At 38.0% G+C, this 14292-nt stretch overlaps 1 protein-coding gene across 2 annotated transcripts in view; it reads left to right on the forward strand.

Moving 5' to 3' along the window:
* The window catches only part of WASF1 (WASP family member 1), a 99985-nt gene extending 87405 nt beyond the window's left edge, over positions 1-12580 (forward strand). Inside the window, exons 4-9 of one of the 2 annotated variants that reach the window (XM_056344588.1) lie at positions 3833-3986; positions 4661-4778; positions 5619-5788; positions 7848-8027; positions 9379-10016; positions 11673-12580. In XM_056344588.1, the coding sequence (XP_056200563.1) occupies positions 3833-3986; positions 4661-4778; positions 5619-5788; positions 7848-8027; positions 9379-10016; positions 11673-11830 (1418 nt within the window). In that variant the 3' untranslated portion in view covers positions 11831-12580. Of the gene's footprint in view, positions 1-3832; positions 3987-4660; positions 4779-5615; positions 5789-7847; positions 8028-9378; positions 10017-11672 lie in introns of both variants that reach the window. The other variant, XM_056344587.1, reaches the window with a different exon arrangement.
* Positions 12581-14292: the final 1712 nt, after the last annotated feature.

A 14292-nucleotide genomic window follows, 5' to 3' on the forward strand; every position in this document is an offset into this window, starting at 1 on the left:
TAATTACTTTTAACTGGAATCTTCTGACTTAGTTATTCACTTGATATTGTCATTCTTTCTTCCCTGAACTTTTCAAATCTCTGGGTAAGATTTTGAGCACTGAAAGGGAATTGTGGGCAGCAAAGTCCATTGATTTGTATATAATTTCCCATAGTCATTCAGTTCTGCGAGGAGTCACAGCTGTGGCATTCGAGAGTTCATGGTCATAAGAGTTCATAGAGTTGTCAGGATGACATTCTTCAGAAAGTGTTGAGAGAGCAACCTTTTGCAAGGAATATATTTTATTTATTTATTTACCACCTTTAGGAGAGCAGTATCTTTTGGCCTAGAACCTTGTCGTAAATTGTATGTTAGAGTGAGTTTAAAAGAACAAAAAAATCCAGCAACATTTTTTTTTTCTTCAGGTAAGGTAAAATGAAATGTAGTCTTTAATACCTTTTGAAATGTAAAAATAGCTACTGTCTCTCAGTACACTGATGTGCTCCATACCTGACGTTTACTACAAATTGAGGATTGCAGTTTAATAAGAGGCTTAACAGGATATAAAATGTTATTTTATATATGTGTACTACTGATGTGTTCTTTTATTTAATTTGTAGTTCAGCCCCAAAGAAACGTAAGTTATTGTATATTAATTAGAGTGCAATTTAAATACCTTTTTTCCCCAGTTTGTTGTTGACTGCAAAAAAAAGATGGACTGGCATCTCTTTTTCAAAACTAAATGTTCAAAAGGGTCATAGTTTAACCTTCAGACAGAGATAATTTTTAATTATACAGAAAATACTGTGGTGTACTGGAAGTTAGACTGGCTGATATAATTCATCCAATCCAAACAACAGACACAGTAAAGATAAGCTGACATTTGTTCACATTGTGGTATGAATGTTCAACTTAAATTTTGAGATGTTCACAATTTAAGGAAATTATTTAAGACTCCATTTTCCATTCATTGCAGTAAACGCAAGTGATGTAGCAGATGGACTTGTAGGAAAATGTATCCATGTGAAATTTAGGATCTTGGGCTGTATGAAGGTTCTGGTGCTAGTTAGGAATTAGGCAACTGGAAGCTTCAATTTGTCAGCATCAAATCAAATGCCTGCAGCCTTTCCAACTCCTCCTCCTGTGTCTTGTCTCTTCTCAGACCTGAATTCATGCATCCAACTTGTTTGACCTGTCCTCTTGCAGTGCCAGTTTGTCAGCCAGCCAAAGCTAAATGGCTGGATGACCAGCCGGGTTTTCACATATTCTTTCCCCTGAGGTGGCAAGTCATGGAGGGCTTCTGTTCCGTAGCCAGCTGGCAAGCTAAACAAATGGCTTTGTAAGCCAAACCATGCACAGCCCAGGACTACGTTGTGCTTGCAACATGGGATTTACCTGATCCCTGTATGCAGGCAAGTTATATCGGTGTCATGATTCTCAGTATTTTGTGCGCCTCGTCCTTTCATTTCCTTAGTGATGTTGTCTTAATGTAGTCAGTTGTTTTGAACAATGCCATGCTTTTCAGTGAATGCTGGTCATTGGATATCAGCGCAGAAAATGCTGATAGCTGTTTGAAATTCTGCAGTGGATGTTTTATATAAAGACTGTTGCTATGTAGCTTAGTTTTAGAAGAGAAAGTAATCAACATTTATTGTTGGGGATTGATTGATTATCCTCAGGTGTGTTACCCTCTTGTACATTTTTACAAAATTTAAACAAGAAGATGGAGATGATGAATTAGACCAGCTGTATTTGCTCACTGAAGAGAGTAAGGAATGCTAATGAAGAGTTTACAGAGCAATGTATGTCTTAATACTGTGGTGCTACATACTCTGTGAGCATTCTAATATTAGAACAAAGAAATGTATTTATTTATTGGAATAAATTAATTTATTTCCTTCAGAATGTACACAGGTTCAAAGACAAGTACACTACCTTTTCTTTCGTTGGCCTAGTCTCCAATAAGTTTCAGACAGTTTAAAGACTTGCAGGATTGCCAAGCAACTCTGAACAAGTATGTTCAGTGAGATTTGTAAAACCAATAACCCAAAGAAAAAACGCTGAAGTGTAAAAGAACCTAAGACTAGGGTTTTAGGTAAGGTAAACCCCAGTTCTTCTAATTGGAACTTCTGCCACAAATTACAACCTGTACTTGACAGGTACAAAATATATATGGTTATTTATGAGTTAAAAAATACCTGCAGAAATTGAGACTCCTAGCTGACATTCATATATTATAATATTTCTTTCACACACTTAAAAAGGCTTCTAAGCAGCTAATTAAAGGTATTAAAAAGAACAAAAGACACTGTAATAAAATAGAACCTAAGGCTAAAAAGGAGGAAACTTCTCCAGGAACACACAACCTTGCCAACTATAGTAAACCTCAAAAGCCAAACTGAAAATCAAATAAATCCCATCTTTAGCCTCAGAAAGGATGCTGCCAAAACGCTTAGATAAGAAGATAGAACATTCCGGGAATTACAAGCCCTCTGGAAAAAATCCTGCTTTCTGCCCCTTTGTGATCATACCATAGAAATCCAGCTCTGTGTATGTGTACATACATACATATGTGTGTGTACACTTGTATGTGTTACAGGAACCAGAGTAAAATGCAGTCTTCTAAAAAATTGTTCCCGAAGGCCCTAGGGATACAGGAAAGGGGCGGGGGGTGGGGGGTGTCCTCTCATTTTGAGTAAAGGGGCACTACTATCAACCTGTTTGTATAAAATAAACGTAACTATTTATAGATAAAATGCATGTGCTGAAAATACCCTCTTTGCTAGTATGTCTTAAAACTGTTTTCAGTATTGTTTGAGATTAAATTTTAAAAAAAGCCCAAACCAATGAAAAGGTCTGCTGCTCTATCTAGTGAGAGTCTAAGGTTGGCTGCAAGGTTAGTCTTGAGACACACCTGGGCTTCACAGATGTAGTAACTGAAGATCAAGGAGGGAGAAAAATATAAGACGTAATGGGTACAATGTTTCTAGAATTAAAAGTGCAAGTTTCATCAGTTTTGGTCACTTTTCCATTAATCTTTTTTCTAAATTTTAGCGATTGTGAAATAGAAAAATATATAGGGGCTTTAATAGCCGTAAGTCAGTATATTTCAAGTCACTGTTTAATCTACTGCATTCACCTAGCACTGTGTCCCTTTGAAACACATATAAAGATAATTAATTATTCCTAACTACTGTGCTTAAACACTCAAGGTGTCTCACCTGAATTAAACAGAGAAGTCTCATCTCAATTCAACAGTCTGATTAAAAAACATTTGACTAGTTTCATGTGTTGGAACATAGTATCACCTCCCATTAAAACTCACTGACATCAGTAGCATAAGCTTGAATGATTTGCTGGTTTGGCATCTCAGTGGGCCTTCAGTGGGAACTGCTGCCTGCATGCAAGGAAGGCAGAGTTTGGCTTGCTGATAGTATAAAGGTGAACTCTATACCTCAAGACAGAGAGTAATTTCTTAGTACCAAAAGGATTGTGAAATGGAGTTGGTAAATGGTATCGGGTACTTCTGAACTACAGAGTGGTATTTTATAGCTGCAGTAAACAAGTTGCTGAACAACTTTGGAGGGGCAGAATTCTGATATCTATCCAGGTGGACAAAAATTTCCTGGTGAAGCTAAGCAGAGGATAATGTGCTAGAACATCACAAGCATGTTTTGCACAGTCTGACAATATCTTGCTGTGGCAGTAGTGCTATATGAAATTATATTTGCTGTAAAATGCGTAAGATACTAGAGGTAATGCTTAGTATTTATATTCTAACCACCATTAAGCAATTCCAGATCAGTCCCAGTAAACTTTGGTGGGTTTTTTAAACGGTAATACCCCCTTTCAGTGTCACTGCAGGACATTACAATGAGGAAAGCTTTCCGGAGTTCCACAATTCAAGATCAACAGCTATTTGACCGCAAAACTCTGCCTATTCCTTTGCAAGAAACTTATGATATTTGTGAACAGCCTCCTCCGCTTAACATTCTCACCCCTTACAGGTTAGTAAAACAAAATTAATCAAAACCAATTTCTAGCTTACTTTATGCAATAGAGATGCTGTATCCAGGCATCTTGCTCATGTTGAGTAGCACTTGAGTATTTAAGGAGCCAGACTATAAAACTGTGAAGCTGCTGAAGGAACGCAGGCAGCAGAAGACATTGTAAACATTAAAACTACTCCACTTGACTCAGATTTTACCCCAGTGTAACAATGGTTAAGAAAAAGCTATTTTTATTATCTGTGTTTATTAAACTGTATAATGCTCTTGAATGTTAAGTGAAGAAAATAAGCAGTTAAGTATGTAGAAGGAAAGATCTCTAATGGAAATGAATGTTGTTTGCTGCCCCAAAGTCAGTTTGAATCATAGTTGAACACGAGCAGCCACACAAATGTGTTCACTATTTTAAGTGCAATATTTGAGTCACTGGAATGGGATTTATGCTATTGCAGCTTGTGTTAGAGTTACTTTCCTAGAACCAGACCTTGAATACAAGGAAAGATAGTAAAGAATGATGGCACAGGAGGTCAATGTTCATCTTTTTAACGTTCAGTAAAATATTGCAGGGTCTGAGATACTAGGTATTCTTTGTTATGCCTTTCCTTTGCCTTAAATGTTTGGATTCATGTGTTGTCAGATAAATAGTATGCCTGATCTGTGTCATTGTATTTCAGGGATGATGGAAAAGAGGGTCTGAAGTTTTATACCAATCCTTCATACTTCTTTGATCTGTGGAAGGAAAAAATGCTGCAGGACACCGAGGACAAAAGAAAAGAGAAGAGGAAGCAGAAGGTATATATGTTAGCTTTACATAGCTTCTGGTTGTTTTTCCCTGGAAAGGGTTTACTTGCAGTTATGGTACTTTTTTTGGTTATGCAATTAATAACAATCCAAACTTTACAGAGTCATCTTCATTCAACTAAAGCTACCGGTATTCATTCAATTCCATTAACTTTAACAAATAAATATAAAAATAATAACAACAACAACAACAATAATAGTAAAATAATACAAAAGGGCCTAGAGGTTTCATGCTGTCTTAATGAAACTAACAGCAGGATTGCCAAAACTTGTAAGTCTTCTAGCAATGACTCAAAAAGGAGAAAAAAGGAGGAATACAGCAAGAATAAAGAATCTCACTGAAAAGCATTTTTATAATACAAAATTCTAACAATCTCACAGGTGAAAAAGCTTGAATGACATTCTAATGGATATGTTTACTCTAAACCAAAAAGAAATCAGTAGGAATAGAGCACTTGTTTATATTTTCTTAAAATAAAACATTTCTGCAAAGGTAATGCTACTTTTTTGTTTCATTGTTATTCTTTGTATTTCATACACAGAGACAGTAAATACAAGTGTCAGATTCATAATTTCATTTCAGACTTTGAATAAAAAGCTACTTACACAGTTATTTTTCTCTGTATTATTCAGCTAATTATCCACTAGACTGAAGTTTCTGCCTCTAACAAATCATTTTGGTTTACATATTGTCTTTAATACTGAAAGTAAATTTTTCTTGTACTTGAATTGGGATTGGTTTTCATTATTTTGTGGCTGATGTTTAAATGCAGCTAATTAAAAAACACTGTCTTAGTTGTCAGTTTTGTTTGCACAACTCTCCTACAGCAGAAAAATCTAGATCGCCCTCATGAACCAGAAAAAGTGCCAAGGGCACCTCATGACAGACGGAGAGAGTGGCAGAAGTTAGCCCAAGGTCCAGAGCTCGCAGAAGATGATGCTAACCTCTTACATAAGCACATTGAAGTTGCTAATGGCCCAGCTTCACATTTTGAATCAAGGTTCCTTTTTATTTTTTCTATGCTTTATTAGGTACAGATACTCATAGTGAACATGCTTAAGAAATGGTAAATGATGAGATGCTACTGCTGTTATTGAAATGCACTGGAAATCATTGATTTAGCTCAACAAAAACTCAATTTTAAAATACTTAGTGTGTCCTTAAAGGAGTAGTTATTATCTTGTTATTTTTAAGTGTAGCGTGCACCTTTGGAACTCATTGTATCCTTGTGGATGTGTTGTTGTCTGCATCTGGAAGATGGTGTAGCATCACTGCTGCAAGCTTGCACCCAGGTGTGTCACTATATTCCCGTCTTGACCTACAAAATCCCTATTATTCCAGTCTCTTGAGTTTTCTTAAGCAGACACAGCCAAGACTAGATGATGGGTGTGATGTGAATAAACATCCACTTGGAACTCAAATGAGAACACTGAGCTTCTCTTTACTCTTGAGCAAATCCAAGATTTGATTGACATTTCTGGTTATAGTCTATTACAAAATCCAACCTGTTGGATTTTCGTTTCACAGCACGTATTTGCTGGTGGCTAAAAGTAGCATTTCACATGGTATGCATCTGCTGTGTTTACGCTTCTGGTGCTTGTGCAAAACCAAGTCTGTTTTACCAGCCAAGAAACATCTGATAGGAAAGAGGCTTGACAAGCAGTATTGGGAGTTCTGGGGGTATGTTTTTGGGGGGCTTGTGGTTCTTTTAATTAAGAAGTATTCATTGTCCTCCAAAAACTAGTTACATTTTTCCCCTATCCTTTGCTGGCCAAAAGCGTACCATAAGAGAGTGTTTTGTTTAGCTTTGTAAGGCCTTCAAATGAAACTTACCAGTGACAACTCTAGGAGATAATGTTTGCTGTCTGAAAAATGGAAAATGTAGAAAACTTAGCTCAGTTCAGAAAGTAAAAATGGTCTCAGTGCATTTCACTCAGTAGGGTACACCTCAGGTTATGGTGATTAGCATTTTTCTGTGATGCTTTGTAGTATCTTATCTTTGTAGACTGCTGTGACAAGTTGTTGGCAGAAACATCTACTTTCCTGCTGTCCTTCTGTTGTGTTGTACATCACATTCCACATTAGACACTTGTTGAAGGACTGCTTTTATATACAGGCAGGAGTCTGGCCTAAATCTTGATTATCTCAGTACCAGTAATGCAATTATAAATAATGCTGTAGTGCTTGGGAGCACTACATGTGCAGAGCATGTTGTTCAGATACGGAACAGCACCAAGCTTTGGATTAACAGGGTAAGAACTTCACCCCCAAAGAATTTAATAGGCTTAGATGCTACAGTGGTGGCAGTGTGTGGAAATGTAGAGTATTGCTTTACTTGTTGGAAAGTGTTCTGCAAACACACTTCCTCTGAATTCAATAAAGAATTTTTTAAAAAATCTTTCATTGAGTAGTTAATTAAAATTTTCTAAGTGATAAGGTCCTTGAGATGTGTCTAAAGCTGTCATCAACAAGTAAGTTTAATCATCTATCTTTACCGCTACTACTCAAGAGATGTTTAGATTATCTTCCTTATAGCTGTTGTATAGCTACAAAGTATTAGGTCTAAAGTAATGAGGCCTCTGTATATATTGGAATGTAGATCCTCTGACAGCAGTTCAGCTAAATTGTTGTAAGTTCTACCATTCTAACATTGATGGATGTTTCATCAATGTTATAAAAGAATATGGTTGCATATATGTAGAGACTGAGGAGCAGAAAAAATTACTGTCTGATTCATAATACACTGGTATATATGTGTTTCTGATTGTATTGCTGTGTTTACTTAACTCAAAATAATGTGACTAATAAACACTAAGATCACACACATACTACAGAAATTGTCTGGTATACCTATCAAAACCCTTAAACCTTTGAGCTGCTAGAAGCAATGGCCTGGAAAATGGGGTGAATTATTAAAAAGCCATGAAGTACAATATGCAGCATCAGTGCAGAGGAGATACTTGCATTCAGAAATCAAACTGAAGTATAGGACTGTAGCTGAGGGCACTAATACTTTTACTAAAGGTTAAATTGGATCATTTTTTGCCATTTTCCTACAGATCTCAAGCATATGTGGACCATATGGATGGATCATACTCACTTTCTGCATTACCCTATAGCCAGATGTCTGAGCTTCTGAACAGAGCCGAGGAGCGAGTGTTGGTCAGACCACATGAACCACCACCGCCACCTCCAATGCATGGAGCAGGAGATGTGAAACCTGTGCCTCCTTGTGTTAGGTACAAAGTAGTCACACCACATGCAGGTTTATTGGGGAGTTTTAGTTCCCGCCACCCCTTAATAGTCACTAGTATTATTTCCATGCAAGCCAGGCAGTACACACATCCTAGGGGCTGTGTCAGTCCACAGCCCTGATGTGTCTGCAGCTGCAGGGCCACAAAGGAACCAGAGAGAAAGGGCAGCATCTAAACCCGGTAGGGTACCATTGTGGGGACAGGCCTCACCTTGCCATTAATACTGCGACCGTGTCGCCTTCAGAGTTAAATGACAAGACACGCTAACTGTATGGAAAATGTTTCTGCAAGAGGTGTTAGAATCTCAGGATTGCACTTTGGAATTTCTGAAATTTGGAAATCTGAAATTTGTAAAACTAAGCTGTGTTTCAGCCTACATAAAAGGAAGAATATATCGCAGTAAGACAGTCAGCTGTCAAAACTACATATTCATCACATTTGCTAAATTGCGAGTGGGTTTTTCTGTTTCTTCCCCCAAGTTTTTTAATTTTTTATTTCTCTGTGCCTTTCCAGAACTGGATATATACTTAGAGTATTTTCTAAAGAAAAGCTCTGGTTGTCACTGCCCTGTTGTTTTACATGCAAAATCTTACTTTATGGTCAGGTACATACAATTTGGAATAGAGGACAGTTCATTCAGACACAGTTATTACATCAGCAAGACTCTTGTAAAGACTTGTCTTTTTATGTTCAGGAGATCATACACAGAAATGCCTAACTCTTTAGATCAATTTTCCACAACAGCTGAAAGAAATCCTCTGGTGGTCTTCCAGGAAAATAATTTTACTGTTCCCTTTTGTTTTCTTCAATTCACCTATTTGTTGCAGTGTAATGAGTATCTAGCTTATAAATATACCTCTATGTTCAAAGAATTGATGACCTTTGATATTAGTCTCACTCATGTCATCAAACCACAAATACGTATTTCAAATGTAACTCATCTTCATTGCTTCTACTTGGTTTTGGGTTTAAAGTTCTGTCAATTGAAGCCAGTAATGAACTGCTAGTTCCCTTACTTCAGAAAAATAATTTGCATTTACTTAGGGATGGGAGGGGAGAGTTATACTACTATAGGAAACCTTTGATAAAGATGCAGGTTTGTATAAGAGCATAAACTCAGTTAATAGATGAATTTGAGCAGAGGTCTGTTGGAAGACCGATGCATACTCCATACTGAGAATTAGATTTCCTTGTATATGAGGTAGGTATGTCACCATAGTACATAAATGCTCTTTAATGCCTAGCGTTCAGTATTCTTTAGTTGCAGAAGTTAATCTACTACTATTTTTTCCATTCTGCAGCTCTAATAACTTTGTCCTGTTATTGGATCTTTCAGTTCTACTACTGGCTTGGTAGAAAATCGTCCTCAGTCACCAGCAACAGGCAGAACACCAGTGTTTGTGAGCCCTGCTCCTCCTCCTCCACCACCACCACCTCTTCCATCTGCCTTGTCAACTTCATCATTAAGAGCTGCAATGACTTCCACCCCACCACCCCCAGTCCCACCTCCACCACCCCCTCCTACAGCTGCTCTGCAAGCCCCAGCTGTGCCACCTCCACCAGCTCCTCTCCAGATAGCTCCTGGAGTCCTACATCCAGCTCCACCTCCAATTGCTCCTCCCCTAGCACAACCCTCACCCCCTGTCACTAGAGCTGCCCAAGTGTGTGAAGCTGTACCTGTTCACCCCGTTCCTCCACAAGCTGAAGTACAGGGACTTCCTCCACCACCCCCACCTCCTCCCTTGCCACCTCCTGGCATTCGACCCTCCTCTCCTGTCACAGTTGCAGCCCTTTCTCACCCTCCTTCTGTTCTGCACCCTCCTCCCACAACCGTTGTCCCTGGCCCTCATGCCCCGCTGATGCCTCCATCTCCACCATCCCAAGTGATTCCTGCTCCTGAACCCAAACGCCATCCTTCAACTCTTCCTGTAATCAGTGATGCTAGAAGCGTTCTGCTGGAAGCAATACGGAAAGGTAATGTTTGGCTGTTACGGGGCAAAAAGAACCGTCTCAGGAACTTCCTAAATACACGTTAGCTTTGAGAGATGGAGTATTTCACATGTGTAAGAAGTTAGAGGAATGTATCTGAAGTCTGTTTCTGCTTTTTATTCTTCATGGCATACGCTTTGCCAAGTAGATTTTTTTCAGTTTGTAATTGCGCTTATCAGTTGTTTAGATTGGATGGCAAAACTGGTTTTCTATGGAAGTTAGATTTTTTTTTATTTTTAAAAAAGTATATGTTTATAGACGATCTGTGGAAGTTGTATCTTCATTTCTGTTTACCTGAAAGTATGGCTATTTCCCATAAGCTACAGATTGTGTAGAAGAGAAAAACATTTTTTCACAGGCTGGTAGATAAAAGCAGAGCAGATCAGTTGACGTCATACAACAACATATAAATGACATTCAGAAATCATTGCTCAAGACTTAAAGCTGTTAAGTATCTGATCTTGACATGTCTCCACACAGTACTGGAGCAGTCTTAACTTACAGGGTGCCCCACTGGCAGAGTGCAAGTGAATGGCAGAGGTGCAGGGCAGGGTTCCTCTGACGATCTAGCGAGGAGCTGTACGTACACGCTGTACTCTTCAGCATACATGCCTATGGCCAGAAAAATCCCCACTGCACTGTGAGTGCTGCTGTTTGACCGTGTGGCATCCTTGAACAGTTAGTACTCAAACCGTTTTGAGAAAGATTACTACATTCTTCTTGGTTTTCCTCTGCACCTACAGCACAGTAAGAATCTGCAGGTACCGTAATACCAGTAGATAGGCTATAATACTAATTCAAAATATTTTTGAAGTATCTATGTGCAGATGAATTGATAATATCACTGAATCTGAAGAAGTATCAACAACAGTTGAGTACAGCAGTGGTGTGTGAACATTAGTAGAGAATGTCAGCAAAAAAACTAATAAAGGAGAGCTGGCTGGTACAATTTAGGTGGTTCCTGAAAGCGCTTTTGACCAAGTCTTGCACAATAAACAAAGGCTTTAGTTACCACATCTTAAATTCCACCTAAGGACCTGTGCTCACGTTGCCAGTCAGTTGACAACAGACAGTATTAAGCACAGGATGTAGGTCATATTTAGATTGTGTCAGTCTGTGGTGTCGGTGAGTATGAAACCAAAATATATAACCTCCGTCATGTTTTTAGCTAAATTACTGGATTTAACTTTCTCATACTGTTGGTATGTGTTATTTCTCCTTTGTGTTTGATCTTTAAGTAATACTTTATCCCAAACCAGGTCATTACATGATCAAAACTGGCTTACAAGAGGACCTGTTTTGTTAGGATACTCAAATAGCTGTAACTTTTAATTGAAATCATGAAGAGAAAGTATAGAAAGTGCCTGGAAATACAAATAGGAAAATGGCTTAATCACAGTGGTACTAAAATTGTGGGTGTATTTTTAATGGGAAATCAGAAGCAGGATATTACATTAGAAGGACTGGTGATCTAGTGTGCCATTCCAGTTGTGTCTTTAGAAACTTGAGAGGGAACCTCCGAGGGGGACAGTGTCCTCAGCCTCCATTTTTGCTTGCAAAGCATTTTGTGAATCATGAGCTAAATACTTTGTATAATGATAAAGGAGGAGAGTAATAAGTTTCTGCTTTGATGTTCTTTAGGTATTCAGCTACGCAAGGTTGAAGAGCAACGTGAACAAGAAGCTAAACACGAGCGTATTGAGAATGATGTTGCTACTATACTTTCTCGTCGCATTGCTGTGGAATATAGCGACTCAGAAGATGATTCAGAATTTGATGAAGTGGATTGGTTAGAGTAAAATTATTACCTTGCTGTACACTGCAAAATTGAATGCTAACGTCCATTGTGGTGCTTGTTCTTTGAAAGTTTAATGGTCATTTCTAGTGTTTTTTGTATTCTTTTCTTTACATAATTAATCCATGTTTTTCTACGTTTCAGTTTACAAAAAGCTCCTAGTGCATCTTTGAAACTAAATGTTTTACAGTGGCTTTTCTTACACATCTTTTTTGAAAGAACATACTTTGTTCCAATAGACCACTAAGTATTAAGCATGGGCAGCTGTTGGTAGAGTAGCAGTTTCAATTTTTTGGCATATCTTTACTGTGCACTTTGTGAATTTTAAGTTAATGAAGGCAACTGAGATTGACATTCCAAGGGCAGCTGTATGTACTAATGAGCCTTACTCCACTTCTGATCGTGTTTTAAAACGTTAAACCTAGCTATCAAGATATCACTGCCTCGATTACATCTGTACACTAAAAGTACATATAGTTAGCAGCACTGAACACACTGAAAGGAAAATGGGTATTTGGGGGGTTTATTATTGTTTTATTGTTGTTTTTAAATAATTATGGCCTTATTTGAATGTTTAGAGAGTCCCCTTCCCTTCTTCCCTCCCGGGTACATATTGTGTGGTACTATTTTTGCCTGCATAATAAAAGTTTAATTTTTTTTTTTCTTGTGAAATCTTTTGACTTAAACATGCTGTGTAACTTATGTAACTGTTAAAATAACAGTTTGATTTAATAAATGGTTCATTTTAAATGTTCCTGGTTGTTGCTTTTTCAATGAAGGCTGCTTTTCACTGGTTACCTGAGGGATCCTTGGATTTCAAAGATGTAGTTTGTGGTCTACAAAGTTACAATAACTATTCTGCGCTTGATCTAATGACCCGTATTAAACAAGAAAACATGTAGCATCAAATGATGTCTATATGCATATCTAAAAAAAAAAAGCTGAAATCTCACTGTTATCCAGTAGTTAAAAAAAATTGAAAACAAAACTGGGAGCTTGTGGCTTATATGATTTAGGATTGTTTTTTTAAAAAAACCTTTACCTTCACTGTATCTTGAGGAGATTAAGCAGTCAAATTTATGGTTAATGAAAGATGACAAAGAACATGGGTGATACTGCAAAGTAATTTTGAAGTGCTATCTAGCAGCGTACTGCATGTTGCGCAGGGCTTTTTTGTTTCCCTTCTGTGGAATAACTCCTTCAAGTCTGAGCACAGTCAAAATCCTGTTGACAAGGGAAGCGTGAGAGTGTGAAGAGCACACTCTTACCTTGTGAAATCCTTCCTGGAAGATGGAATTGTGTAATAGAAGAAAAGAAGTGTTGAAAGTCAGAACGACATTTCTGGAAGTGGAACGTGGAATGTTCTACAGGCTGCAGAACAGTTTACAGGGACAGGTGGTTATTAGCCTACTCTTGGGACTGGGGAAAAAACAGGTACAGACTGGAGCAGGAATACTGTACAGCAACTCTTGCAACTTTACTGTCACCATCTCAGCCTCTGCTATAATTTTGTACGTGGCCTGCTATATTCAAGACTTTTTCCACTACAATAGTAATGCCTTTGCTGTGTTTGTGGGAGAAAAATCATTGTCACTATTTGTGAATCTGCATCTTTATCGGTGTAGTTCTTCTCTATACACTACTCTCTTTGATACTTCTCTTCAAAATAATGCCATCTGGTTTATTCTCCCATTCTTGCTTAGCTTTCAAAGTGCATGTTCTTCTTAATAGCTCATCATAACATTAAAGAAAAGATGTCAGAAGTACCACTGTGTGAATATTTAATGGTGTTTAATCTAGGTGTTTCCTTGGATCTCAGTAATCCTGAATTGCTAAATCTGGCCCAGTAACTGAATGTGAGAGATGTGTTTACACAGCTGGAAAAGACTGAGATTGTCAAGCCAAAGTGCAATATACACCCCTGCAGCTGCCCTTTAAGCAGGGAGCCAGATCTACTGTTAGGCAGCTGAAAGAAGAGTGAGTGCCTAATTGCCACACGTAGGTAGTTCTGCCATTCACAAAATTACTTCTCAACTGATGTTTATACCTGTTCCTTGCTAAATCTCTTAAACTCCTGATTTTCCTGGTGGTTATTATAGACAGCAGCTTACATTGTCACTTAAATGGAGCAGCAGCTTGTCTGTGCCTGGGCTGTGACTGTTCCAGGTAGAGGATCTCATTGCACCATAGGTATGCTCAGAGTGCAAGCAGGCACCTGGGTATAACTTGCCTAAAGCAAGGAGAGAAGTTAGAGGGGGGAAAAAAAAAAAAAAAGAACCACAAACAAAAAACACACCCCAAAAAAACCCAACAGAGGAAAAGAGAAAAAATAAAGTGAAAGAAATGAAAGCAAAAAGGCCCTTACATGACTGCAGTTATCCCACAGTGGACTTGAAGGTATAAAAAATAATCCTTATTGACAAATAGTTGTTACTGACCTGTTTCACTGTCCCAGTGATTGATAAT

The sequence above is a fragment of the Falco biarmicus genome, chromosome 6 (genome assembly GCF_023638135.1).
Source record: "Falco biarmicus isolate bFalBia1 chromosome 6, bFalBia1.pri, whole genome shotgun sequence".
Classification (NCBI taxonomy): domain Eukaryota; kingdom Metazoa; phylum Chordata; class Aves; order Falconiformes; family Falconidae; genus Falco; species Falco biarmicus.